The following is a 24,384-nucleotide window of genomic DNA, read 5'->3' as shown; positions in this document are numbered from 1 at the left end:
AATCTTAATTTATGCTTTCCATAAATCCATTAAAAGATATTAATCGGTGTACCATGCATGCATTACAAAAAATGCTTTAATAATTCAATTTGCATAGTCTTTATAGAAGAATCCTTTTATGAATAATGATATGAATTAGGTCTAATCTTAAGCTCACATAACTTCTTAGAAATTGTTAGTTGCATTTGTATTTAAAGTTGACAAATGTATACCAATTGGTTGTTGGTGCAGTGGTGATTGGGGTTGTACTTAGCTTGGTAGGGAGGACCACATGTTCGATTCCCCGCAACAAAAATTGGGAGGGGACTGGAACCTAACTACCCTCGAATAATCCGGATTAGCCCAAAGGACGAAATGGGTAGAACAGCAAAAAAAAAAAAAAGGGTTACAAGTATATTGTATTGATATTTAAAACCAAGTTATACTATCTTCATTTTTATCATTAATTAGCTTACTATACCATCAAAGTATTAAGCAGAGATTAAAGGAATAAAGGGTAAACGCACTTATAGATATGTTTAACTATTAAGGGAAAATAATTCGATAGAAGATATTTAAATATAACATCATTCCACAAGGTTGGGTATTTATGATAATACAAAATAATGAATAGTTGTTAACAAAGAAAATAAAGTAAAAGAAATTACTCCATAAGATTTAGAAAATCAGATTGTTAAGGAATCGAAGGTGAGTACAATTGTATTTGTATGCCATAAGAAGTTGCCAGTAGCCTAAAAGATTTTATGAATCGAATAACACTCCTCAATTGTTTTTTTTTATCATATCCCGTAAAAATCTAACAGAAAAAGGTGTAACAACTAAAAACCTACCATCATTGACACTATTTTTTTTTTTCGAAAATTAAAATAGATATCGATGAAGTTTAATTTACCTAATCTTAAACTGGTGATAATAAGGTATTATATATATATTTTTTAAAAAAATAAAATAAAAAATAAAAAAAAATACTCCGTAATGTATACAGTTGGTGCCTTAAATTTCTACCATTAGATATGGTAGGATTGGTAGCGCAAGCAAATCACATATGAATAATTGATACACAATAACATTTCACTTTTTGGTTCGTCACATGATCATCATTACAAAGACATAGACTTACTTTATTTGATGATTTCATACTCTCCTTTTGTTCTTCATTCCCACATAGACAAATGGAATTGGTCCCTTACAAGTTGGACATATCAATTTCAATTATCCACTAGCCATGACTAAATTTAGGGAAGATCTTACCTAATAACTATTTATAGGAGTATATCAATATGTTATTTTGACTAAAATGGACCACCTAATAAAATCAAGGTTAGTATAAATAAATAATGATGATGAGTGGATTGACTTATTTGGTGTTTGGATGAGCATGTACATGATTTATGTTTTCTTTCTCTCATATCATATCTTTGTCATTTATTTTTCTCCCCCTCTTTTTTCATATCGCTTTTAGCCCAATGCTTTGACTTTGCTGCTTTTTTATTTTCATTATTTTTGGCAAATATTAGGACAAATAATTGTTACTTTATGTGGTGTATTAGTAGTGATAGATGAGGACTGAGGAGGAGTAATTATTCTTGGTCAATTTTAATGTTTATTATGTGGAATATAAATAGTACTCGTAATAGGTGAGGACCTGTCTACTCTATATATTTCATACTCTATTTGTTTTACTCAATTTGCTCATGTAATTTCGACTTATTTTAATTAATTAGAATTTTCTACTTATCCTATCTTACTTTATTCATTTTATTAACACTCTTTAACCTAGCTATCTAGGGTCAGGTAATCGATACACACACATGTCTATCCCGAGATCATACTAAGAAGTACTCTGTGTAATTTACATGCAAATCATATTATAAATATGTGCTGTACAAAGAGACAGTCACCCAAGAAAATGAAATGATTTAGCAGCTTTTGCTCGATTATACTGCTAGTGAATCAAGGCCAAGGATTAAAGTTGATCAGATGAACTTTTAATTTCATACTGCTACTGAGAAGCAAGCAAATAGATTTCCTTCAATTCAAATCAGATTTAAAAGGCTGCTTTCTGGTACAAACATTTACTTCGTACTATTTTTGAAAGGAACACATAATAATGTCAATGTATGATGTATGCATGTGGGATGGTAGACATCATATCCAACCAAATTCGTCGACTAATTTGTTTTATGCGGCTAACGTGTGAAAATCCGTTAAAAGCAGCCCAACTTTTGTATTTTTTGTTTTTTTTTTTTTTGTTTTTTTTGACAACATACAAGGAGGGCATTAGCAGCCCAACTTTTGTATTTATTTACTCCTACATTTTTTTTCAAAAATCTCTTACTTTATTTTTCGAGTCCAAGATATCATTTTTTTTTTTTTCTCCCGATTAGGTTGGTAAACTGTTATTAAAATAAACAAGTGATAGTGATTGAGCTTCAAGTGCATATGAGCCAAGCAAAAAACTAACCTTTAATTATGCAAGATTGTGCGACTCCTTTTTGCATAGTCAAGACATATATAAACGCTTGAGCAAAAACAAAAGGGACTAGAAGAAATATTATATTGGGTGTGCTACATAGAACATATATACATACTTTTTTTTTTTTTTTTTTTTGACAAGAAAACATATATACATACTTGTAGATTATTAATGGTTAAAGTTTACTATATGGACTTTGAACCTTTATTTTTGGACCGGAAATTATAGTATCGTATGACACATTAAATGCATATAATTATACCAAACACTGAATGATGACCTTTTAAAGGAGCGATCTTTCCTACATGCTCACAAGAGAACCCATATTAGATAATTAGCATTAAGTAGCCTTATAATCTTATAGGAAAATGATATTTATAAATTATTAAAGTGTGATGACTATTTTATCCTAAGTTGATCAAAATTACTACCTTATATCAAGTGCTCTATAGAATTCTGAAAATTTTATAGTACACCCAAGTGTATCAAGCATGGTACACCCGGATGAAAAACTACAGCAGTAGTTTTGATTATTTAATTATTTTTTTTTATTTTTTTTTTGCAAAAAGGAATCAGTTTTCAAATATGTCTCCCTTAATTGAAGGAACTTGTTAATTTTTTTTTTCCATATTTATAGCATCCAAAATATTTATTTCCATAATTTTCTATAATTTAATTTAAGAATTCAAGAGAGAATTTTTGTAGAGAGAGAAATTTACATAGAGAAAAATGATAATGCGTGGTGAATTTCATCACGATTATGATTGAAGATCTCCTCTTAATGCTTATAAGAATGATGTTTTTGAGAATGAAGGTGAGATTCATGAGGAATTCGTGACCCAATAAAAAGGTAAAGTTAGATTTTTTTATTTTAATTTTAAAATTTCATTATTTTGATGTTTATTTGATGATAATTTATATTTGTTCATTGATCATGGTTAACAAATTCGATATTGAAAGTATCAAGTTTTCAATAATTTTTAGTATTTGCAATTTTATTTTATTTTTTTCTAAATTTGTGTTATTTTTAGAGGTTGAAGATAATGTTCTTCAAACTATAATGAATGTTCTTTTATTTGTTTAATCCATATTTATCTTTTTTAATGGAATGAAATATGTATTTTTGAGTCGGATTAATATATGTTCTTTGAGTTTGAACCATATGTTTAGGTATATGTAGATTAAAAATGTTCTTTGGGTTTTAATAATACGAAGAATGTTCTTTTTACTTGATAGTATGTTCTTTTGTTTTTTTTTTTTTTAAAAAAATTTTTTTTTAGAGAAAAAGAAAGTATTATACGTATACATGTTTTTTTAAAAAAAAAAAAAAAAAAAAACAATGTATACATGTTCTTTTATGTTCTTTGAATAATTTACATTTTTTAAAAATTAATTTAGAATATCTGATAATCATGTTTTTTTTTCCCCTTTTTTGTAATCAGGATTATGAAGGTTAATGAGAATTTTTTGGGACAATGATGGACATTTAGATCTAAAGAGCATCCATAATATTAATAAGGACCTCCATGTTATTGATAAAGAACAAGATATTATCATGTAATGAACAATACATTAATTAACCATTAAACAATGAATATTATGTGACTATAGAAGTACATTAAACTTATCATCAAAGAACATGGACATTTAAAATAATTTATTAAAAGATTTAAAAAATATCATTATATGACATAATAATGTACATATGTATAGAAATAACATAGCGTTAATATATAATTGTATATTATAAACAAATATAATGTGCATCATCTTTTCTGATAAAGAACTTTGTTAAATTATACAAAGAACTTTACAAGTTATACGCATGGACACCAGACCAAATGGACACCAGACCAAATTTTAAAAATGAATATAAAAAATAATAATAATGAACATGATATTACTATAAAATGAACATTATTTAAATTTTAACCAGCATGACAAAATTTTGAAAATGAAATTTAAATTTTAACATAGAATTATTATGAGAAACTGATTTTCTTAAAAAGATTTACCATTAGATGCGGACTAAAAAGATAAAATAGTAATTATCTTTTACTTATTTAAAACCTATGTTAAAAATTGTCACATTCTTTACTTTTTAACAATATGTTTTTTAATTCTAATTATATGTTTTTTACATTCCATCTCAAAGATTTAAAAGCACCGTGTTCTTTATGTGTAAGCACTATGTACTTCCCGAGTGTACCTTGCTCGGTACACTTGGGTGTAGGAACCATGCATTGAAAAAATTCACCTGTCAATAAACCCAAAAATTTTAGAAGGGAGAAACTTTCTAGTTCATGTATCCCTATTTAAAAATGGACCAAAAAATTTAGGAGGGAAACTCAGAAAGGTCCACTTCAACCTTTTACAAAACCAAGCCCAAAATAAAAGCCCAATTTACTCACCTGATCAAACTGAATCATTGATCACTCACTAACCAAAAAAGAAAACCCTTGTTAAACCCTAACACTCGAAGAAGATCAGAATAACAAAGAAAATCGAGGAAAATGCAGCAACAATGGTGGCGCATCGGCGGCGAACGGCTGAGAAAGGCGGCGGAGTATTACAGAAAGTTCCATACAATACAAGCCATACCTAGGGAGATTTCGGGCCCCCGAATATCGGCCCGTGACAGAGCTCAGGGTCGGATCCCCGCCGTCGTCTTCTCCCTCACCGCAGAAAACACCTCCAAGCAGCTTCTTACGACTGAAATTAAGCAGATTGATTCTATTCTTACTAAGTTGGATCCTTCCTTCTTCTGCTCCACCACTTTCAAGCTTCAAGTTCGGGCCGGGTCCGGGTCTTCTGTTCTTCTTCATTCTGGAAATGTCCTCCCTATTAAGGTCATTTCATATTACTCTTTTAATTGCCCTTAATTGATTGTACTTAATGTTAATTTTGTTGATTAGAAATTTTCAGTGATATGATTGGTGTTGACTTTTTGAAAATGTGGGTCTTTTATTGTGTTTGTGTGTTGGAGCAGCTTGCGAGAAATGAGGAGACAGGGAAGGTGATGAATATGGTGTTTGTGTGGGCGGAAGAAGGATCGAAGTTAGAAGTTGATGTGCCCGTTGTTTTCAAGGGTGTAGATTCTTGTCCTGGCCTTAAAAAAGGTGTGTTTTTATGTTGATTTTTGGTGTCTTTGTAATTGGTTTGATGTTCTTGTTTGAAGTTACCGCCCATCCTCGAAACCGAGCAAGAATAATAATTAGCAATGGTGATGTTTTTGTATTACAGTATATCTAATCGTTATAGCTTCTGTATAGTCGTATAGATATAGACAGTGCTAGACTGCTAGTATTGCTCATATCGGGATATGCACTTCAGATAGAACATTACTTACTACTTCTGTGATGAATTTGGATATCATTGCCTATATATGATAGTTTGTATTGGTTTTGGAAGCCTCCTAGGAGGCAAGGACAGCTCTTTCTTCCCAATTTACTTATGTTTAAGATTGTTTTGAATATCTGTACATATGGTTGAATGTACTAGGTATATGATATTATTATTGAATATGCCTTTAGTTGGAGTTTTCTACAGCGTATAAGAAAAGTGCATTAATATCAAATCTTGGAGTAACACACTATTTTTTGTAGAAGGTTTAAATAACAGCTCTTTTTTAACCATTTTCTTTCTTCTCTTCCTTTGAAGTGGAGCTAATTGTTATGTTAATTCAACCTGTACGCCGTATCTACCGGTTTTCTTTTGATTTACCTACTGAAGGAAGATTAGTATCTTAAAATCATAGAATGCTGTAGAGGTCTTTGTTCTAGTATTACTATCAGGGCATCAGGCGATTTGCTTGCATTTAATGATAAGAATCATGATGGATAGTGTGACATCATTTTGTGCCCATATATTGAGAGTAATACTAGGATGGGTGACTTCCTGTTGGTTCATGTAGCCGATTCCACTTATGGGATTAAGGTGAAGAAAAAGAAGATATTGCAGGTAGATATGGCATACTTGGATCCATTGATTAATACCTGACCTTGCTCCATTGATTTTATTAGGATCTCTTCATTATTGCATCCACACACTTCACTAGAGGTAGGCTCAACCTTTGCTTGTGGACTCTGTCCTTGAAAATCAGGATAGTTGTCGGGCTCTTATGTTTGAAAAGTATTAGGTTCGTCTAAAAATGCTAAGAAATTCAAATGAGCCAAGCTTATCAGCGTGCTTTCTTCTGGTAGTAACTAGTAAGTACTTCTCTCTTACCAGATAAGAAAAGGCTTCATATCAGAAGTGAATCCGTCATGAATGCAATGCAATATTTTGCCAATATTATCTGGGTACTGTGATTATCTGACCACTGCTTACTCAGCAGAATTTAAAATGTGGCCTCCTTTCAACTATAGTAAGTCAAGGTTTGTTGAGTTGCTGCCTCTGCTTAATTGTTTCTGTATCTGATCTCATCTCTTACTCTTGGTTCCTCTGCAGGGAGGGGGAGGGGTGTTTGGGCCATTGTGAGAGTTAGCTTTTCTGTGCGTCAGTCTGTTGAATATAGGGCTGCCCTTAGAAGAATAAAATGACGGCCATATGTTCTTGTTTAGTTTAAGCTGTGCAACAAGTCTCATTTGAAGCTGAAAGGAAAAGTTTCTACACTACAGACTCTAATATTACTTTTTCAGGATTAGAATTTTCTTTGCTATTCAAAGTTGTATTTAGTATTTACCCTAGATTTGAAAATGTGTCACTTGTTACTTTTTGATTGTTAACAACCCAACCTGTATTTCCTTTTGAAGTACAATTGGATGAACTTGTAAGCATTCATACTTTCTTGTTTCAAGCATTATTCTGTAAAATCTGTATGGATACAGACTAAACCAGTATCCTTTTATTCATTGTTTAGTGCTTTGGTAATTATTTTCTTGTCATAAATGATATTTACATGATTACTTCTCGTGCTAAGCAGGGGGACAGCTGAAAACAGTAAGGAAGAACCTAAAATATCTTTGCCCAACAGAATGCATCCCTCAAAAGATCGAGGTGGACATTAGCAATTTGGACATTGGAGACCGGATCTTTATGAAAGATATTGAGGTTGATCCGTCATTGAAGCTTTTAAGTGGGAATGATACAAAACCTATCTGCAAGATTGTGGCTTCAGAAGTAGAAAATCCGGTACCTCTAGAAACTTAATTTTATAAGTGAGGTGTTTTTTTTACTTTTTATCTTTTCTTTAAGGGACCATATAATTCAATGATGAAAGCTGCTTCAGTTCATGAAAATAGTATCTGATGTAGGGTGTATTAAAAACTTTGAAGGAGTAATTGGTGACTCCATAAAGCTGCTATGACAAGTATACCCCTTGTATAACATCTTGTTCTATTATATGACCAATCTATCGTATTCATTTCCTTTGTATTTTGTGGCTTAGATGCTTGTGCTTCTAAATTATTTTTTTGCCCTTTGAGGGTTTGCTGGTTGGTAGGGTGTGGGCATGTGGTTTTCAGGTGTATAAATTGGACATTTGTGGGTTTTAGTTTTAGCCCTCCATGTTATTGGGTGTGTATATGTTTTATTTATCTATCTATCGATTTATTTACTAATTGTCATGTCAAGAGTCAATAATATTGGGTTTATTATAAAATTGCTCATGGTGGATTTTTTTTCTTTTATTTTTGATAAAATGTGTTTATGTTGGTTTGGCTAAATAACATACTGTATAATTTCCCTTTTAGATTCAAAGTATTGAAATTTGTAAAACACATGGTAAACAGGTTGGCCTTGCTAAACAATCTAAAACCCATGGTTTATTTAGATTTAAACAGGTAGTATTCAAAAATACGTGGTATTTGTCATTAACTTTTACAATGGTTGGCCGTGCAAAACAATTGTTTGAAATTGTTGACCACGCTTGCAGCATCATTTTTTAGTTTTTAACTAATGTACTCATAATTATTTTTCTAAAAATTGGAATTCGATACTCACCACCTTCTAGAGGCCATAACTATATTTTATGAGGGGTTTTGTAATTAATCATACATATGCATTAAATATATACTAATGTATTTTTTAAGTGTACTCCCTTTGTTTTGGCATAATTAAGCACGCTCTTGTGGGCCTGTGTTTAAGAAAATAATAGGTGGTGGAACTATAAAATGGACTCCCTATGTATTATTAAAAAGGACATGTGAGATTAGGAAAAGGTAATGGACTATGGTGAACATGGTATCAGGTATCATAAAGTCCTTAATATTCATGTACACAGTTACTAAGCAAAGCTTGGTCTAGTGGTAATATATGCATCTCCCAACTTTGAGGTTTGGCTATTAACCAAAATATGAATTACTAGCTATCTCCCAACGTTGAGGTTCGACTATTAACCAAATACGAATTACTAGCTATTTAACCATCTAATTACAGGACGCAATCCACTAAATTAAAGCTGAAACTCTATTACTCAACTGTTCAAAGCTGAAAGTTATCTTTGTTAGCGATAGCGATGTTAGCTGAACTTAATCAGACTATTCAGTTGCATTTTTTCAGCAGATTTGTCATCAAGGATTGTCACAGTCAAACCATGTGGTCTCCATTGAAAGTTTACTAAGCTTAATTAAGCGTAAAATGGAAGCAACCTACTTATCATTTCACACGGTCATCTCTTAATCAGTCAAACTCTTTTGTTACCCTTGTCAACTGATTTTACACTAAAATTCTAATATATCCTCATTCATTAACCCTACATAATACATATCATTTATTTGTTTATTGACAAAGTAAACTGCGACTTATGCTTGCAACTTTAAGCAAACATGGATGATAATTTTTATATTCTAATGGTGAAAATTATTCTATTATTACTAGGGTATTGTATTGGTGTGCAAACAACAGAAGAGTGACTAAAAGAATGGCCAACTCTCATGGTTTTTAGGCACATGATTCGGGATTCTTCATATTTTACGTAATAAATGCAGTGCGCGTATTAGATACATATTTTCTGTTTCTAATGAAATTATTTTCTACCTTCACCTTATACAATAATCATATGGTCATATGTACAAAATATGTATTATTCATAATTTAAATTCCTGTCACCGAAAGGGTCTAATAAAAGTTAGGGCTACAACCGAAAGAGAGGAAAGATAAAAGGAAAATCATTAAGGCATTGATTAAAGTGTAAAGAAGGATTAGCAACTCATAGTGATTAATAAAAGAGGGTAGAGTTGGATGAGTAAAGCAAAGAGTACTTTAATGTACGGCAGATCTGGTTTGACGTATACACTCTTTTACCCAATTCCGCAAATCAGTTGGCATTCCATCTGGAATTGTTCATCCTGTCGGAACTTCCAATTCAATTCTAACCCACCACCCCAAAAATAAAATAAATTCAAAAAATAAAAATTAAAATTAAAAAAAAAAAAAATTGCTGGAAAACCAGAGATATCTTCCAGGAAGGTAACAGACAAAAGATCGCGAGGAAGGGAAGAGAGAGAAAATTGATTTCACAAAAACATCCCCAACACCCACTTCACAATCTTCCTCTCTTTCCTCCAAATACTCCTCTTTTTTCTCTATTTTTTTTTTATTATTTTTGTGAAAATAATCAACAACAATTTCTTGTTTATAATTTGTTGTTAATTTAGTTGTTATTGTTGTTAATGGTGGGATTGATTTTTGTGTACAATGATAATAAAACTACAAGGGTAATTAAATGAATTTGTCACGGTGGTCATTTTCATCTTCAAATTCAAATACACATTCAAATTCATCATCTACTTCGAATTCTAATTCTTCAACGACGTCAAATAATCGCCGGTTAACCAGAGCTAAGCAACTCCGTCATCTCCGTGACTGTGACCTTAGTTATTTGGATTTCTTTTTAGGTCACCGTAACGGTCACGGTCACCGTCACGGTGACGATTTATTGCGCACCGCTTCTTCACCGCCTCCTCAGCCGCTTCCTCTCCCGGAGATAATATCCAGTGACGATAAATCGGTGTCGAAATTGAAACCGAAATCGAAATCGAAATCGAAGTCAAAGCCAAAGCGTGGTGATTGTGAGAATTTCCGGCTTCCGTCGCCAACTGAAGTTTCTAAAGAAAAAGGAAGAGGGTTTGACAATAACATTAAGCTCAATGCTAGGTATAATACTATAATTACTACTCTGTACTTTTTATAATAATAGGTTGTTTTTGAATTGAATTTGATGAATGTTTATTGTTTTTGCCTTTTTTGATTGTTGAATTGTTGATGGAAAATCAAAATGGAATGTCTTTTTGCCTTTTTACCGCTATTTCATTATCATGCTCAGTTTGTATTAGATGAATACTAGAAATATCTTCAATAGTAATTATTGTGTGTCCTATATAGGGCAATGAAAAAGTAGACTCGAATGTGAGAATCCAAGCTAGGTTAGTTGGTAAAGTCTTTAGATTGAAACTCGTGTACACCAATTAACAATTGTGCATGAGCATGAATGGAAGTAAGAAACAATTAATAATTGTAACAATATAACACTACGGACTTTAGTAAGTTGGTTTATGATAATTTTTTTTTGATTAGTAAACGCTTGATGTTTATTTAGGCCAAATAGTTTGACTACCTTAGTTTAATGTTTTTTTTGTTAGATTAATGTTAATGTATCTTATTTTTTATGAAAATAAGTTACATAGCTCATTTTATCATATCTAGAGCTGTCAATTCCTCTAGCAAAAAGTTTAGGATTAGCTTGTTGTGTGATAGCATAGGTGTGTCTGACTTGCTGTTGCTTTGGCATTTCATTTCCAAACAGTAAGGTAGCATCTCAAATTGATCAGAGGGGAGTTGCTGTTGATGCTCAAAAAAGGGTTAGTGCTCGGCGAGGAGTTGATGTGCAAACTTTAGCTGATCCTCAAAGTAGTAGCGTGCACCGTACAGAAACCTGGCCATCATGGAATGTCCCCCAAAAGATACAGAGTCCACATCGACCTCAAGAGAACTATAGCATAGACATCAACTTCCAGAGTGCTCCACCAAGTTCAAGTTCTAGTCCCATGTATAGCCCACAAAGGATGCTTAATGGAGATCCATTTTTCATGTATCCAATGGAACCTGCACGTTGGTCTGAACCAGCCATGCCTACTGGTTTCCCGTATGGTGGTCTACCAGAGAGCACTATGGCTAGTCGTGATAGTCCTTCATTTAGAAGTCCGTTACTAAGGAGCCCAAGACCACCCCGAAACAGCATCAGTGGACCACCATCACCCCTGCACCCCAGATTATCTGTTGATATATCTTCCCCTCATCATGATTGTAATGTCCACCCATTACCTCTTCCTCCCGCACCTTCATCCTCAATGCCGGCGTCTCCTGCTCCTCAAGTCACCTCAAGGCCGGAATTATTACCCATGAAAAGTCAATGGATAAAAGGAAAACTTATAGGACGGGGCACATTTGGAAGTGTGTACACTGCAACGAACCGGTATGTAGTTGTGCTCATCTTGGTCCATTCAGTCATTGGTTTCCATTGATTCTGCCTATTTAAATTTTTCTTTTTGAATGTCCAGGGAAACAGGAGCCTTGTGTGCCATGAAAGAAGTAGACTTAATTCCTGATGATCAAAGGTCTTCTGAGTGCATGAGGCAACTTGAACAGGTAATTCTTCAAAATGTTTTCCAAGGCATCATATGTATTTTATATAATAACTATATCAATGTCTTAAATAGGGTATTTGTTTCAAATATAAATTTTAAATTTTTTTTTTCCATAGTAATTTCTTAAAACTTTCCGCAGCTTAACTTCTGGATTACAATCCCCTGTCAACATGAAATGACTTGTTTTAAAATTTTGTTAGCTTTCTAATTTATACTTCTTGAATGTTTCCTTGCTCCTGCAATAGTGTCTTAATTGTCCAATGGATGAATTAATAAAATACCTATGTCGTGGATTCATTTTCTGATTTTATATACTTTGTATTTTATATATATATTCAAGTTTGGCATTTGGTGTGTGTTTTACAAGATCTAGGTGGTTTAAGCTAAGCAGAGCAAGTGTATAATTTATTCTAATTAAATTTTGTAGTGAAAAATAGATCGAGCAACCTGAGTAATTTTTCCTGCTTACGTGATTAGGTTAGTTACGTTCTAGCCGCCCCCTGGCTCTGAGCTTTGAAGCATATTCATTGTGGGCAATTTATTTTGATGTATTTGTTGAATTTATTTTGTAATATTCCACAATGTTTTGCTGATTCTATTTTTTGATACAGGAGATTGAAGTCCTGAGCCATCTAAAGCATCCAAATATTGTGCAGTACTATGGTAGTGAGATTGTAAGTGTATTCAATCATGCATGATCTCTATTATATCTATGTGATTCCAATATTCAACACATCATTTACTTGTGAAATTGATGAGAAATGCAGGTGGATGACAAGTTTTACATATATTTGGAGTATGTTTATCCTGGTTCTATCAATAAATACATTCGTGAGCATTGTGGGGCTATCACAGAAGCAGTTGTTCGGAATTTCACTCGTCATATATTATCTGGATTGGCTTACTTGCACAGCAGGAAGACAATTCGCAGGTAATACTGAAATTAATCCGGAGGCATTATGATATGGATGATTTATAGTCTACTTTTTTTGTTAGATCACCCAAACATCATCATATGTATACGAACTCTCTGCCAAGCATGTTAATATATACTCCTCAGTTATGAGTTGCTAATAGTACATAGCAATTTGTACTTTCAGGATGGTATAGGGAAAGTTGCCTCTTTTTAAAATAAAAAAAATAATAAAAAAATAAAAAAAATTAGGGAAGGGGGTAATTAGGGGTTGAAAGTGCTGTGGCTTTATCCATCCATTAATTTCCACTGTCCAGTTCTTTCTCTTTTTTTATAAAAGTTAAAATTCTCTAACCTATTTCTAATGTTTAGGGACATCAAAGGGGCAAATTTACTTGTTGATTCATCTGGAGTTGTCAAGCTTGCAGACTTTGGGATGGCAAAACCTGTGAGTTTCATATTTTGTAAATTTTTATATAGGCATGTTGATCCTTCATTAGATACATTCTTTTGTGGAGAGTGATGGAGTAGGGTGTATAAAATTCCATTTTTTATGAATTTTTAAAGGCAATGTTGGGCAAGATGTTATATTGTAATGCGTCTAATTTTATTGTTACTAGATATACAGCAGCTTAGCACTAGATGTTTGTTAGGAACTAGGTAACTTAGTGGACTCTTATTTCATCCTTTTTGTCTACGTCCAAAGGAGGATGGAGGATGACAGCTTCCATGGGTCATCTCATCTAGTACCTATGATTACTGTGTAATCATCACTTTTGATCTAAAGGAAACAATAAACTTATGAACTGGTTGATAGAAGGCACCTATTAACTTATGAGTCAGCTGGTAATTCTCCAGCTACATGCTTTTCTGGTTTTGGGAAAATTATCTTGCTATGGTGACTCTTGTTGACTGTTGTGGTGATGATCATAAGTTTCTGTGTATAATTTCCTGTCAACTACTGCATTATCAAAATCATAGATGCAGTGCTAACTAAATTAGGGCCAATCTTAGACGCACAGCTTATACTGCGTTCTAATTTGAGTTATATTTCCTTGTCAGCTTAGTGAACAGTCAGCTATTCTTTCTCTAAAGGGGAGTCCGTACTGGATGGCTCCAGAGGTATGTTTTCCCTTGTTGAGGTAAACTTTTAAGAATTATCCTAGAATTGGCCGTTGTTAACGTGAAGTTTTTTCCCTACAGCTCATGCAATCTGTGATACAGAACGAAAATAGTTCTGATTTGGCTTTTGCCGTTGATATATGGAGTTTGGGTTGCACTATCATTGAAATGCTAACTGGCAAGCCCCCATGGAGTGAATTTGAAGGGGTAGGTTTAATAATTTAAATTTTCACACCTTTTTATTGTATTCATTATTTCTGATTAAGGTGCCTCTCTTGCTAAGATATTAATATTCTTGCTGAAGCTAATTACTGATGTGGGTGAGACAGTGTTACATTATTAAAGTTAGAAACATGGAGGTAAATGATTAAGCAGCCTAGTTTTTTTTTTTTTTTTCCTTCCAATGTGCACAATATGGGATATTGTACAAGTATATTAATATCAATGGATTGTTACAATATCATACTACGGGTTGAGATGCAAACATGAAGTTGTACATGTACTCTACATCTATTAATAAGTTTCTTTATCTTTTGCTGTAGGCTGCCGCAATGTTCAAGGTCTTGAAAGAATCCCCACCCATTCCTGAAACATTGTCACCTGAAGGAAAGGATTTTTTACACTGTTGCTTTCAGCGAGACCCTGCAGACAGACCACCTGCTATCAAGTTGTTGGACCATCTATTCTTGAGAACCCCTCAGCAAATGGATTTTCCATCTTCCCGTGTAGCACCAGATCTTATGATTCAAATGGTAAGTTCCAATTCCAATCTCATTCTTCTTATCCATCCATATACTCTGATTCTCTTGTGGGTTAATCAGTTCAAAATAATCTTGGATTTTGATTAATGTATTTCTGAAAATCAGGATAAAGTAGCTCATAGTTCAAGAGAGATATATGGTTCCAATCTTGAAAAAGTTTTGTTGTCCCCTAGAAGATGGACAACTAATGGAAGAGGCTACATCAAGTGAGGGTTTCCTTCTGCATTGGCCTTGTCTGATATCTATTATTACTGCATTGCAAGCTCATAAAATTAAAGAAAACAGCCTACATGGCTAATCGTTTCAACTGCACCATACTCCAATTGTGGTTATTCGTGCTCTCTAGCGAGAGTGGCCAAGTATCTCATCATGACTCATGAGACTTTTGACGTGATTGTGGACTTTTTTCATTCTTTACGATCTATTCTTGAGCTAGTTACAATAATCCCACCTCCACTGCAATTGGTTGAAATTTCCAGTTAATGCAATTGTCTTAAAAGTATGATGTTGGGTGCGCTCTCTGTTTCAAACTCTGGAAATGAAGATTTGGTTGGAGTTCTGAAGCATATCAAATGCAAACTCTCTGCATGATAGTTTTTGCTTGCTTTCCCACTTATGCGGAGCTGCATAGCTGCTCTACGCAGTGTACTTGACCGCTGTATTTTGAAACTAGGATTCAAATCTGTTAGTGTATCCAAGAAGCTGTCAAAGTTCAGCGCAAGTTTGCAGGTTGCTACTTACGATGCTATCTTCATGACTCCATAGCAACATTCTCTGAATGTGATCTTGACAACTCAGTAGTCTGTACATAGAGATTTTTCCGCCATTTCTTCCATTTGTTGTAAAGGTTAGATTTGATTATTAATTCTTATGCATATGATTTTTTGTATATTACCGGCTTAGCTTCTAGGAGTTGGAAAATCATAGTTAGAATTTGATACATACTGTATTGTGATTCTGATATTCTTTACAGAATAATCCTAATATCGATCATTTAAAATATAGCATAATAATACACAGCTATCTATTTATATTTTGTAAATCAATGCGGTTAAAAATGATATCCCGTGGCTTGTTTGGTTGTTGGTATAAATGGTGGTAACTAAGTTTGTGGAGAAAATGTCATGCCAATATCTGTGGTAATGTACTAATGTGTGGTAAGGAAGATCTATGAACAAATACACATGTTATGAGGTGGAATTTCATTGACATGATCGATGATATACAAATATATTCTTGTACAGTTGTACTATTACATGCAAATCTATAACCATTTCCACTTTTGATGACAGCTCACCATATAATATGGTAACCTTGAGGTCACAAGGTCGAAACTTCCCAACTGCAGTACTTTTGGGTGAGGATCCCTTATCCTCCTCCCTTTACTTCCAAGTGCTTGACCTGTAAATACTAGATATAAATAATCGTGAGGGTTGAGATTTGGTTAAATGACTACTCACATAAATACAAGTATTAATATGTGATGCCATGTGGACCGTTCATGTTCAACAAGTGATAACATTGAACATTAATTAGTTTTAATAATATTGAATCATAATGTGAAAAGGAGCATTTACTTGATTACTTCTATAAGAAATTTTCAATGTGTAATATAATATTTGTAGTCAAAATAAACAAATATTAAAGTGATAACCACTTAACCATGATCAGTTTAATGACGAGAAATGAGCCAGCTCCCAAAAAATCAAGCATTTAAGGCTAATAGGCTGCCTACAACACCACTTTCAAACCGTTGAAGTCAAAGCAGAGTCCTGGTTCCTGAATTTGATAAAATCACTTCATCAGCTCCCACTAGATAGAAAAATAAAAGTTGGAAAAAGGTAGGAATGTGCTAGAAAAGGAAAGGCATTTTGGCCACCGGTTTGTTGCAAGTCCTTGTCAGATCACATTCTAACAACAGCAAAATTTTACACAGTAAGAACTTGTGGTGTTAATCGTTTTATGAGCATGCTTTTTCTTTTATATATATAAGTAGATATATTGAAGTATTGGTGGATGTTTTGGTTAAAATTTTAAGGTGACACTTAAAACGTGAAATCAAATTCTGTCTATACGTGAAATCATCAATTCTAACGAAGTAGGTTGAAAGTTTTCTTATAAATAAATGTTGTACAATAAAATTAGGTCATTAACGTTTTGTTGAAAGTTTTATGAGTATTGGTAACTAGGTTAGTTATTAACAAATTATAATGAAAACCAAATTATAAAAACGCTATATAAAAAAATATAAGGACTCGACACACCAATTATTCAAGTATGAAGTATATAACCACATATAATAGTTATAATGAACAATTAATATTTTAGAAAGTTGGATTTTATGTAAAGCAAATGTCATTATTTAATTTAGATACAATTGTTCATTATGGCAATTTTTTTTTTATTTTTGGCAAATACTTTTAAAGGGAAATTTTTTAACATAATGTTACCAAGTGTCCTTATTTGCCCTTAGTATTATGTAATAGATAGATGTAGGAATTGCAAGTTTGCAACCCTTACGGCCTTACCCATCCTTCCTATAGCCGACCCTTGTTACATGTTACATGCATCGTCAATTCGTCATTTATTATGACATGCCAAATCGACTACTTGTCTATAAGAGTTACGTCCCAAAAGAATAATTGTCCTAGTTAGTCAACACACAATACAAGGGTGATATAAATATAGAACCCACGTGAATCCTAAAGAAATCACCCATTCATAACCACTAGTTTCAATTCATCTTCGAAAGAAGGTAATATTGTGTAATAACTCTAATAAGAAGTTTTGAGAGACTTCCTTCAAAAAAAAAAAAAAAAAATATTGAGAGAGAAAGAGAAAAGAGAAAAGAGATGGAAGCACCCTCAAATCAACAAGTTGAACTTTCAACCAAGGATTTTCTAAGTACTGATGATCCTGAAGAGAAAGTTGTCGATCAATGGTATTTTTATTATTTTATTTTATTTTATTGTTTATGATATTTAAAGATTTGATTTTTATAATTTGAACTTCGTTTTTGTTTTTGTTTTGTGGGGAATATACAGTTGTTCTTGCTTCTACGATTGTTTTCAAGGGCTGTTGGACTTCCTGTGCTGCGATTCTGATTTTTGTTGTTAATTTTTCATAATTCAATATAAGAATTTTTTATGATAATAAATTATTATTATTATTAGTCGAAAAAATGGAGATTATTGAGTATTGACCTATGTAATTGACCTATTGTTGGAACAATTTTTAATAATGTACTACTAGTAGTCTAGTTTTAGTAATTTCTCGAATTAATTTAGAATTATCAAGTGATTAGCTTAATATTTATAATGTTTAATTCATTCTTTTTTTATGGTTGAAGTTACATACTACGTATATACTTTTTATTATTATTATAGCCTGTAGCCTTGTAGGTATCCATTTTTAAAGTCATACGAATATGTTCAATGTTTGTTGAGTCCTTGGTAATTTTATTGAACATTTATGGTGTATTTAATTATTTATGAATTTTTGGACAAAGAAATTAATGTAGTTTGATACGGAGTATATGTAAGAAATTGGTTTGGAAAGTAGAGAATGATAATTATAGATTTACCTTATTTATATATCAAAGGGTTAGGTCAACACAATTTAAGAAACAAATCTCGTGATTTAAGGGTGTGATTGGACTGATAATGACTTGATATGGTATTTAACAAATTAGGACATATAATTTGATTGCTTTCCTTATATTATGGAGTAATACGTTTGATATCAATCTTATCTCTATCACCTAATCATTCTTTCTTTTTTTTTTTTTTTTTTTTTTTTTTGAGAAAACAACTAATCATTCTTTAGGTAGACAAAGAGAATAGTGGGATATATATTGGGAGATGTAATTCAGTACATGTATGATATATGACTTTAGCTTTCAATATACACCTAGTCATTCCTTTTGTTAGTTCTATCCCTTTTTGACATGAACTTTAGAGTGGCAATTCCTTAGTAGGCTAAACTAAAGTCACCTCAAATTGACATAACCCTGTAAAAGAAAGGCGAATTAACCATGATTTCGCAAAAGATTGGATCAGACCTACAGCTTATCATAAATTTAACGCATCAAGTATTTAAAAGTTGCGAAAATAATTCATGCGCTATTCTGAAGCTTTTACTACACAGTATCTCTTTATCTTGCTTTTTTGTTTAAAGAATTAGATGTACAGAGTATGTATTATTGTTTTTGTTTTTAAAAATTCTAAGCACTTTACCTCTTCATGTTTGACAAATGTAAAAATTTGATCATTATAAAAAGTTAATATTTCGAAAATACAAGTTGAAACATATATCTAAAAACGCCCCCACATATTTCCTCAAAAAGAAAAAAAAAACCCAAAAGATGTTAAAGCATTATGAAACGGAAGTATTATATTATGGCAAAAGCTAACGAGCTAAAAGTGGAAACATTAAAATAAAACTAACATTAATTACACAAACGACGCGTGATTTTGTTCATGCATTCATAACTTAATACTATTTTTAGCAATATATTTATTAGTTAATTAATGCCCCGGGACACTCGTTAGCAAGATCCTTATATTATTTATATACGATAATACGAAGTATACTTATTAAAATACTTGATAAATGAATGCCATGTGTTTTGTCTTTGTGAATTGTGAGCCTTAATGAAAGGTTAAGCCACTAGCCCACTAGTGAAATTGGTCCTACTAGGATCAATTGCTTCTCTTATCACAGGCTAATTTGATATAACCAATTAGTGTGTATTGGGCCAATGAAGATGCCCAAAAAATGAAAACTAAAAACATCACATGCTAGGACCAATGTGTAGTCAATCCGATTACATCAACAAAATCAACATGCATACATTGCATAGTCATACAATTAGATCCACTATTGATTTTGTAAGGGTTCTTCTCCTTAAAAAAAAAAAAAAAAAAAAAAAAAAAAACATTGCATACAATTAGATCCACTACTGATTTTGTTACCTCATAAAAGTGGTGCCTTATAATTGGGACTATTAACTTGTTAATCTGTGACAAAATCTAATTATGCTACGATGTAACACATACAAAGTACTAATTTAAGCAATCTACCACTTAACTACTTATTAAGCATGTCTTCGAACTCTCCGGATGTAATACACCGTACCTCCGAAGTTCCCTACAAAAACTCTAAATGATTGAATTCCCGAATACGAGTACAGTACCTTGTATAACTTCTCACTAGGAATAGGAGCAATAACCACTATTATAAAGGACTAATACAATAACCACTATTATAGGAGTAGTTTTTTTTTTTTTTTTTTTTTTTAAAGTAAAAAAAAAAAAAAGAGTAAATGATCCGACTGTATCTCTTCTATCCTCGAAATTCAGTGGAAGTTACAGGGCCCCTCACAGTGAAATCGACGGTAGAGAGAGCACGGTAGGTTTAGTGGGGACAACACGATCTGAAGAAAACAGAATTCTTTTTACTACGTAAATTTTCTGATTTGAAAACAAAAGAAAAGATCATCATTTAACAATGAGTCAATGAAGACAACAAAAAAGCCCTTCCAATTTATATCCAAAATTAATAAGAGCAGTGCAGCTTTAAATACGAGTATTTTTGTTTTTGCATTTTTTATAAAAAATAAATAAGATTTTCATAGTTTATTTAACCTTCAAAAATCTCAGTTTCTAGGGTTTTAGGAAGCAAAAATTATTTGCAGAGAAAAATCAAGAATGGAGGGAAGACCAAAATGTTTCTTGGATATTAGTATTGGAGGAGAACTTGAAGGAAGGATCGTCGTGGAGTTGTACAATAATGTAGTTCCTAAAACTGCTGAAAATTTTAGGGCTCTTTGTACTGGTGAATTGGGTATTTCCCCTATTTCTGGCCGTCCACTTCACTACAAGGTTTTTTTTTTTTTTTTTTTTTTTTTTTTTTTTTTTTTTTATTTCAATTTTTGGTGGAATGTATGGTGTGGGTTTTATTTTTAATTTTCAGGGGTTTTGTTATAATAATGTGTTTTGTGCAAAGATTGCATCTTGTTTGAGTTTGTTTGTGTTTTAAGTCTCAATTTCATTTGATATTTTGTTTTGTTTTGTGGGTTATATTTGTTGTTTGATTGGATTTTCAGTGTGGGGTTTGTTTATTATGTGTGTAATGTAAAGATTGAATCTTATGTGAGTTTGTTTATGTCTCAATTACATTTGATTTGTTGAATGTTATGTTTTGGATTTTGGGTTTTTGATGAATTAATTTGTTGGGTTTTTGTTCTGGGGTATTAAAAGTTGTGCATTTAGTTTAAAGATTGCATCTTGGTTGCGTAAAGTGTCTGATCAACTTCAATAACATACATACTGTATCACATAACTTTAATAACTTAGCAGTCTCTTGAATTGAAGGGTGCAATCCCTTATTAATTTTTCAATTTCGAATATCGGCTTACAGCTTCATTGGAAGAATTGTACTTGAATGCTTATGGGTTGATTATTGTTGAAACTTTTTAATTTGAAAGTTAGTGCTATAAAAGCAATGGTAATGTTGAGAAGTAATGGTTGAATTCACATTCACAACACTACCAAAATGTACATTTTAATTACTTTTAGTGCTCTGTATCTACTAGTAAGTAGCAATTGTGTTTGATTAACTTGATTTCGTTATTGTAATGACTAATGAGCTTTGGCTATACCAGAATGCTGTTTGCTAACTTGTCAAGTGGCTAGTAACTTCACTTCTTTGGAATTGAATGAAAGATAAGGCAGAGCTTTTGCTTTTCCTTCACTGGTAATAGTCATAAGACTAATGTTGCTGTTTTAGATAATAATTATTGTTGTTAAAATAAGTGAAGATGAAAAGATATCAGTTTTTGTAGCATTAGAAATATATGTTCCCTTTGAAGACGTGCGGGCCATGTGGGTGTTATCTGAGTTATTTTGTGTGTTATATCTGTTTGGTTGCCTGTTTAAATCTTTACTGAGGGTTATGTTTTTTTTTTTTTTTAGAACAATACTAGTATATCCTTGTCCTAATTGTTCAAATTTGAAAAACTGACAGGGTATACCTTTCCATCGTATTGTGAAAGGAGCACTTATTCAAGGTGGAGACATATCTGGGGGTGAGAGTGGGGGAGAGTCCATCTATGGTTCAACGTTTGAAGATGAAAACTTTGAACTGAGGCATGAAAGGAAAGGAATGCTGTCCATGGTTAACGTTGGGCCCAATACAAATGGATCTCAATTTTTTATTACTACTACTCAAACTCATCAGTATAATGGTAAGCATGTTGTGTTTGGAAGAGTGATCAAAGGTTTGGGTGTTATACGTTCAATCGAGCATGTTGATGTTGATCCTGATAATGGGCCGTTGCTTGATATTGTCATTGAGGATTGTGGAGAGATTCCCGAGGGGGAAGATTATGGCATTATCAACTTTTTCAAAGATGGGGACACTTACCCTGACTGGCCATCTGACCTTGATTCCAAATCAGATGATTTCACTTGGTGGGTTACTGCAGCAGAATGCATCAAGGTTTTTGGCAATGAGAGGTTTAAGGTATTTGACAAAATAATTATTTTACTGGGACCAAATTTGGTCCTGTGATTATTTGCACATTGATAAGCAAATGATAATTTTGTCTGAAAAATGGGATCATTAAACTTGAAATACACTGAAATTCTTGCTGAGTTATGCAGGGGGTGTATCAAAATTGCAATTTACATGTTATTGATAGGTATCCTAAAGGGTAATCAAATGTTTTTTCACATGCAGAAGCAAGACTATAAGATGGCTATTCGGAAATATCTTAAAGCTATGCGGTATCTGGATATGTGCTGGGACATGGAATCGTTAGATGGAGGTGATCTTTTTGTTTGTCAACATCATTATGTCATACTCTATTTTTCTAGAGTTCTTTGACCTGCATTGATCTATTATTTTATTTATAATTTTATTTTTTTATTTTTTTTAATGTACACAGAAAAGAGTTTATCTTTGAGGAAAATGAGATCTCAGTTATACACTAATACTGCGGTAAGATTCTTAATCAGTTTTCCTAACTGATGTGGGTGCAATTCGGCTGAACGCTATGGGGCTTTGAAGAATAAGTATTACTAATACCTTTCTGAAATGCTTCGTTTTCAGTTTCTTAAACACTACATTGGTGCTAAATATTTAATGGTTCATCAATTAGTTGATTATGAGATGGTTTCCAAGGTTTAACATTTTCTAGCCTGTCACTCTTGCTTAGGCTTGTAAGTTGAAGATGGAAGATATAGAAGGAGCCTTGTGGGATACTGACTTTGCACTTCGTGACGAAGAAGAGAATGTGAAGGCTCACTTCCGAAGGGGTCAGGTCAGTTATTTTTATATTAGCATTTTTAGTTTTCCTTTTTTGTTTGGTTACCACTTACCAGACCCCTTGTCCACAAGAACCACAAGCATAATTCCAAATTATGCACACTGATGAAACATTACATTCTATACCATTTCGAATGCAGGCATTTATTGCTCTCGGTGACATAGATTCAGCAGCTGAATGCTACGAGAAGGCTTTGGAACTTGAACCGAATGATGGTTAGTTTCGTCATTTATGTATATCATCCAATAATTCCAATATATCATCTATTCATCTTATATTGTGGGATGCTTGAAATGGTAAAGGCCTCTTAACTTTAAGTTGCTTGTAGGTGGCATAAAGAGAGAACTTGCTGCCACGAAAAAAAAGGTAATCTTAACTTTTCAAAGCATGCATTCTGTAAGGTCAGACCAAGAGTAGTGTGAAATAACCAACACTGTTAGCTCGAGCTAACCTTTTGATCTGTATGTGCTTTCAGATTGCTGATCGACACAGTAAAGAGAAGAAAACCTACACTAGAATGTTCATGTGAAATTCAGGGATCTGTGTGGTATGTGAGAAGTTTAAGTAGCCCACCTTGCTTTCTTTTGGTCCAGATTAGTATAATGGTAAATCCAAGCCCTGATGTATTATATACGGAGTACTATATTGTCTATTTATCATGTGCTTGCCTGCAAGATTTTGATGATGGTCTTGGAAAACTAAATTGCCAAATTTATATTCTTAAAATGAACTATCTGTCGTTCAAAGATTTTTGGCCCTAAACACGCAGAGGCTTTTGATTTCTCTAAGTTAAATCAACAAAACTCGTCCAACTGATATCGTTTATATGTTACATTGCAGGTTTTCGTGAATGGAAGATATTTTACTGAATTGGATGAGCATAGATGATGGGCTTGATATCTTGAATTTTGTATAGATGGTAAAATAGGAAAAATTTGCAAAGCTTAGAATATATGTACCAACTTTTGATGTACATTTTAGCTACCTAAACCATCTGAAATGGAGCTATCTTTTCTCTTTATAGCTTATTTATGCTTTGCTCAATTCATTTATATGTTTTATTTTCCTTTAATGCCTGTTTTATCCTGAACTTTAATTTTTTTGTTGTTGTTATATTGTCTGCAATTTAATTTTTATTACTGTAATTCATGATAGTATGTATAATGTACTTGATTTTGATGGATTCATCTACCAGA

At 32.6% G+C, this 24,384-nt stretch overlaps 3 protein-coding genes across 6 annotated transcripts; all 3 read left to right on the top strand.

Annotated features, from left to right (window-relative positions):
- Positions 1-4,903: 4,903 nt before the first annotated feature.
- Positions 4,904-7,864, top strand: LOC110717780 (50S ribosomal protein L25-like). Its single transcript, XM_021896546.1, has 3 exons — positions 4,904-5,325; positions 5,466-5,595; positions 7,401-7,864. Exons 1-3 carry the CDS (start codon positions 4,990-4,992, stop codon positions 7,625-7,627), a joined length of 693 nt encoding a protein of 230 aa, XP_021752238.1. The 5' UTR covers positions 4,904-4,989; the 3' UTR covers positions 7,628-7,864.
- A 1,604-nt stretch (positions 7,865-9,468) lies between these two features.
- LOC110717493 (mitogen-activated protein kinase kinase kinase 5-like) lies at positions 9,469-15,750 on the top strand. Its single transcript, XM_021896206.1, has 10 exons — positions 9,469-10,573; positions 11,223-11,891; positions 11,977-12,064; positions 12,675-12,737; positions 12,831-12,994; positions 13,349-13,424; positions 14,039-14,098; positions 14,180-14,305; positions 14,641-14,850; positions 14,965-15,750. Exons 1-10 carry the CDS (start codon positions 10,143-10,145, stop codon positions 15,067-15,069), a joined length of 1,992 nt encoding a protein of 663 aa, XP_021751898.1. The 5' UTR covers positions 9,469-10,142; the 3' UTR covers positions 15,070-15,750.
- A 1,629-nt stretch (positions 15,751-17,379) lies between these two features.
- On the top strand, positions 17,380-24,240 carry LOC110718220 (peptidyl-prolyl cis-trans isomerase CYP40-like). 4 transcript variants are annotated; one of them, XR_002510869.1, is made up of 9 exons: positions 17,380-17,800; positions 21,886-22,383; positions 22,600-22,687; positions 22,808-22,860; positions 23,078-23,182; positions 23,328-23,403; positions 23,517-23,554; positions 23,664-23,793; positions 24,029-24,240. XR_002510869.1 is itself a non-coding variant. In XM_021897028.1 (9 exons), exons 1-8 carry the CDS (start codon positions 20,568-20,570, stop codon positions 23,715-23,717), a joined length of 1,086 nt encoding a protein of 361 aa, XP_021752720.1. In that variant the 5' UTR covers positions 20,280-20,567; the 3' UTR covers positions 23,718-23,735; positions 24,029-24,240. The 4 variants fall into 4 exon arrangements, 2 of the variants coding, with proteins under 2 accessions (XP_021752721.1, XP_021752720.1); XM_021897028.1 differs by lacking the exon at positions 17,380-17,800 and adding an exon at positions 20,280-20,741 and having other exon boundaries at positions 23,664-23,735; XR_002510868.1 differs by lacking the exon at positions 17,380-17,800 and adding an exon at positions 20,281-20,741.
- The last annotated feature ends 144 nt before the right edge of the window (positions 24,241-24,384 follow it).

This window comes from Chenopodium quinoa, unplaced genomic scaffold, assembly GCF_001683475.1.
Source record: "Chenopodium quinoa cultivar QQ74 unplaced genomic scaffold, ASM168347v1, whole genome shotgun sequence".
NCBI lineage: Eukaryota > Viridiplantae > Streptophyta > Magnoliopsida > Caryophyllales > Amaranthaceae > Chenopodium > Chenopodium quinoa.
This window is presented reverse-complemented; position numbering and strand designations above follow the sequence as displayed.

What these genes read in the sequence shown, in the direction of transcription:
- LOC110717780 (XM_021896546.1), top strand. Translation starts at nt 4,990, where the DNA reads ATGCAGCAACAATGGTGGCGCATCGGCGGCGAACGGCTGAGAAAGGCG. An exon ending in GAAATGTCCTCCCTATTAAG is followed by an intron (nt 5,326 to 5,465) that starts GTCATTTCATAT and finishes GTGTTGGAGCAG; the next exon opens with CTTGCGAGAAATGAGGAGAC. An exon ending in TTGTCCTGGCCTTAAAAAAG is followed by an intron (nt 5,596 to 7,400) that starts GTGTGTTTTTAT and finishes CGTGCTAAGCAG; the next exon opens with GGGGACAGCTGAAAACAGTA.
- LOC110717493 (XM_021896206.1), top strand. Translation starts at nt 10,143, where the DNA reads ATGAATTTGTCACGGTGGTCATTTTCATCTTCAAATTCAAATACACAT. An exon ending in GTGTACACTGCAACGAACCG is followed by an intron (nt 11,892 to 11,976) that starts GTATGTAGTTGT and finishes TTGAATGTCCAG; the next exon opens with GGAAACAGGAGCCTTGTGTG. An exon ending in AGTACTATGGTAGTGAGATT is followed by an intron (nt 12,738 to 12,830) that starts GTAAGTGTATTC and finishes TGAGAAATGCAG; the next exon opens with GTGGATGACAAGTTTTACAT.
- LOC110718220 (XM_021897028.1), top strand. Translation starts at nt 20,568, where the DNA reads ATGGAGGGAAGACCAAAATGTTTCTTGGATATTAGTATTGGAGGAGAA. An exon ending in TTGGCAATGAGAGGTTTAAG is followed by an intron (nt 22,384 to 22,599) that starts GTATTTGACAAA and finishes TTTCACATGCAG; the next exon opens with AAGCAAGACTATAAGATGGC. An exon ending in CTCACTTCCGAAGGGGTCAG is followed by an intron (nt 23,183 to 23,327) that starts GTCAGTTATTTT and finishes TTTCGAATGCAG; the next exon opens with GCATTTATTGCTCTCGGTGA.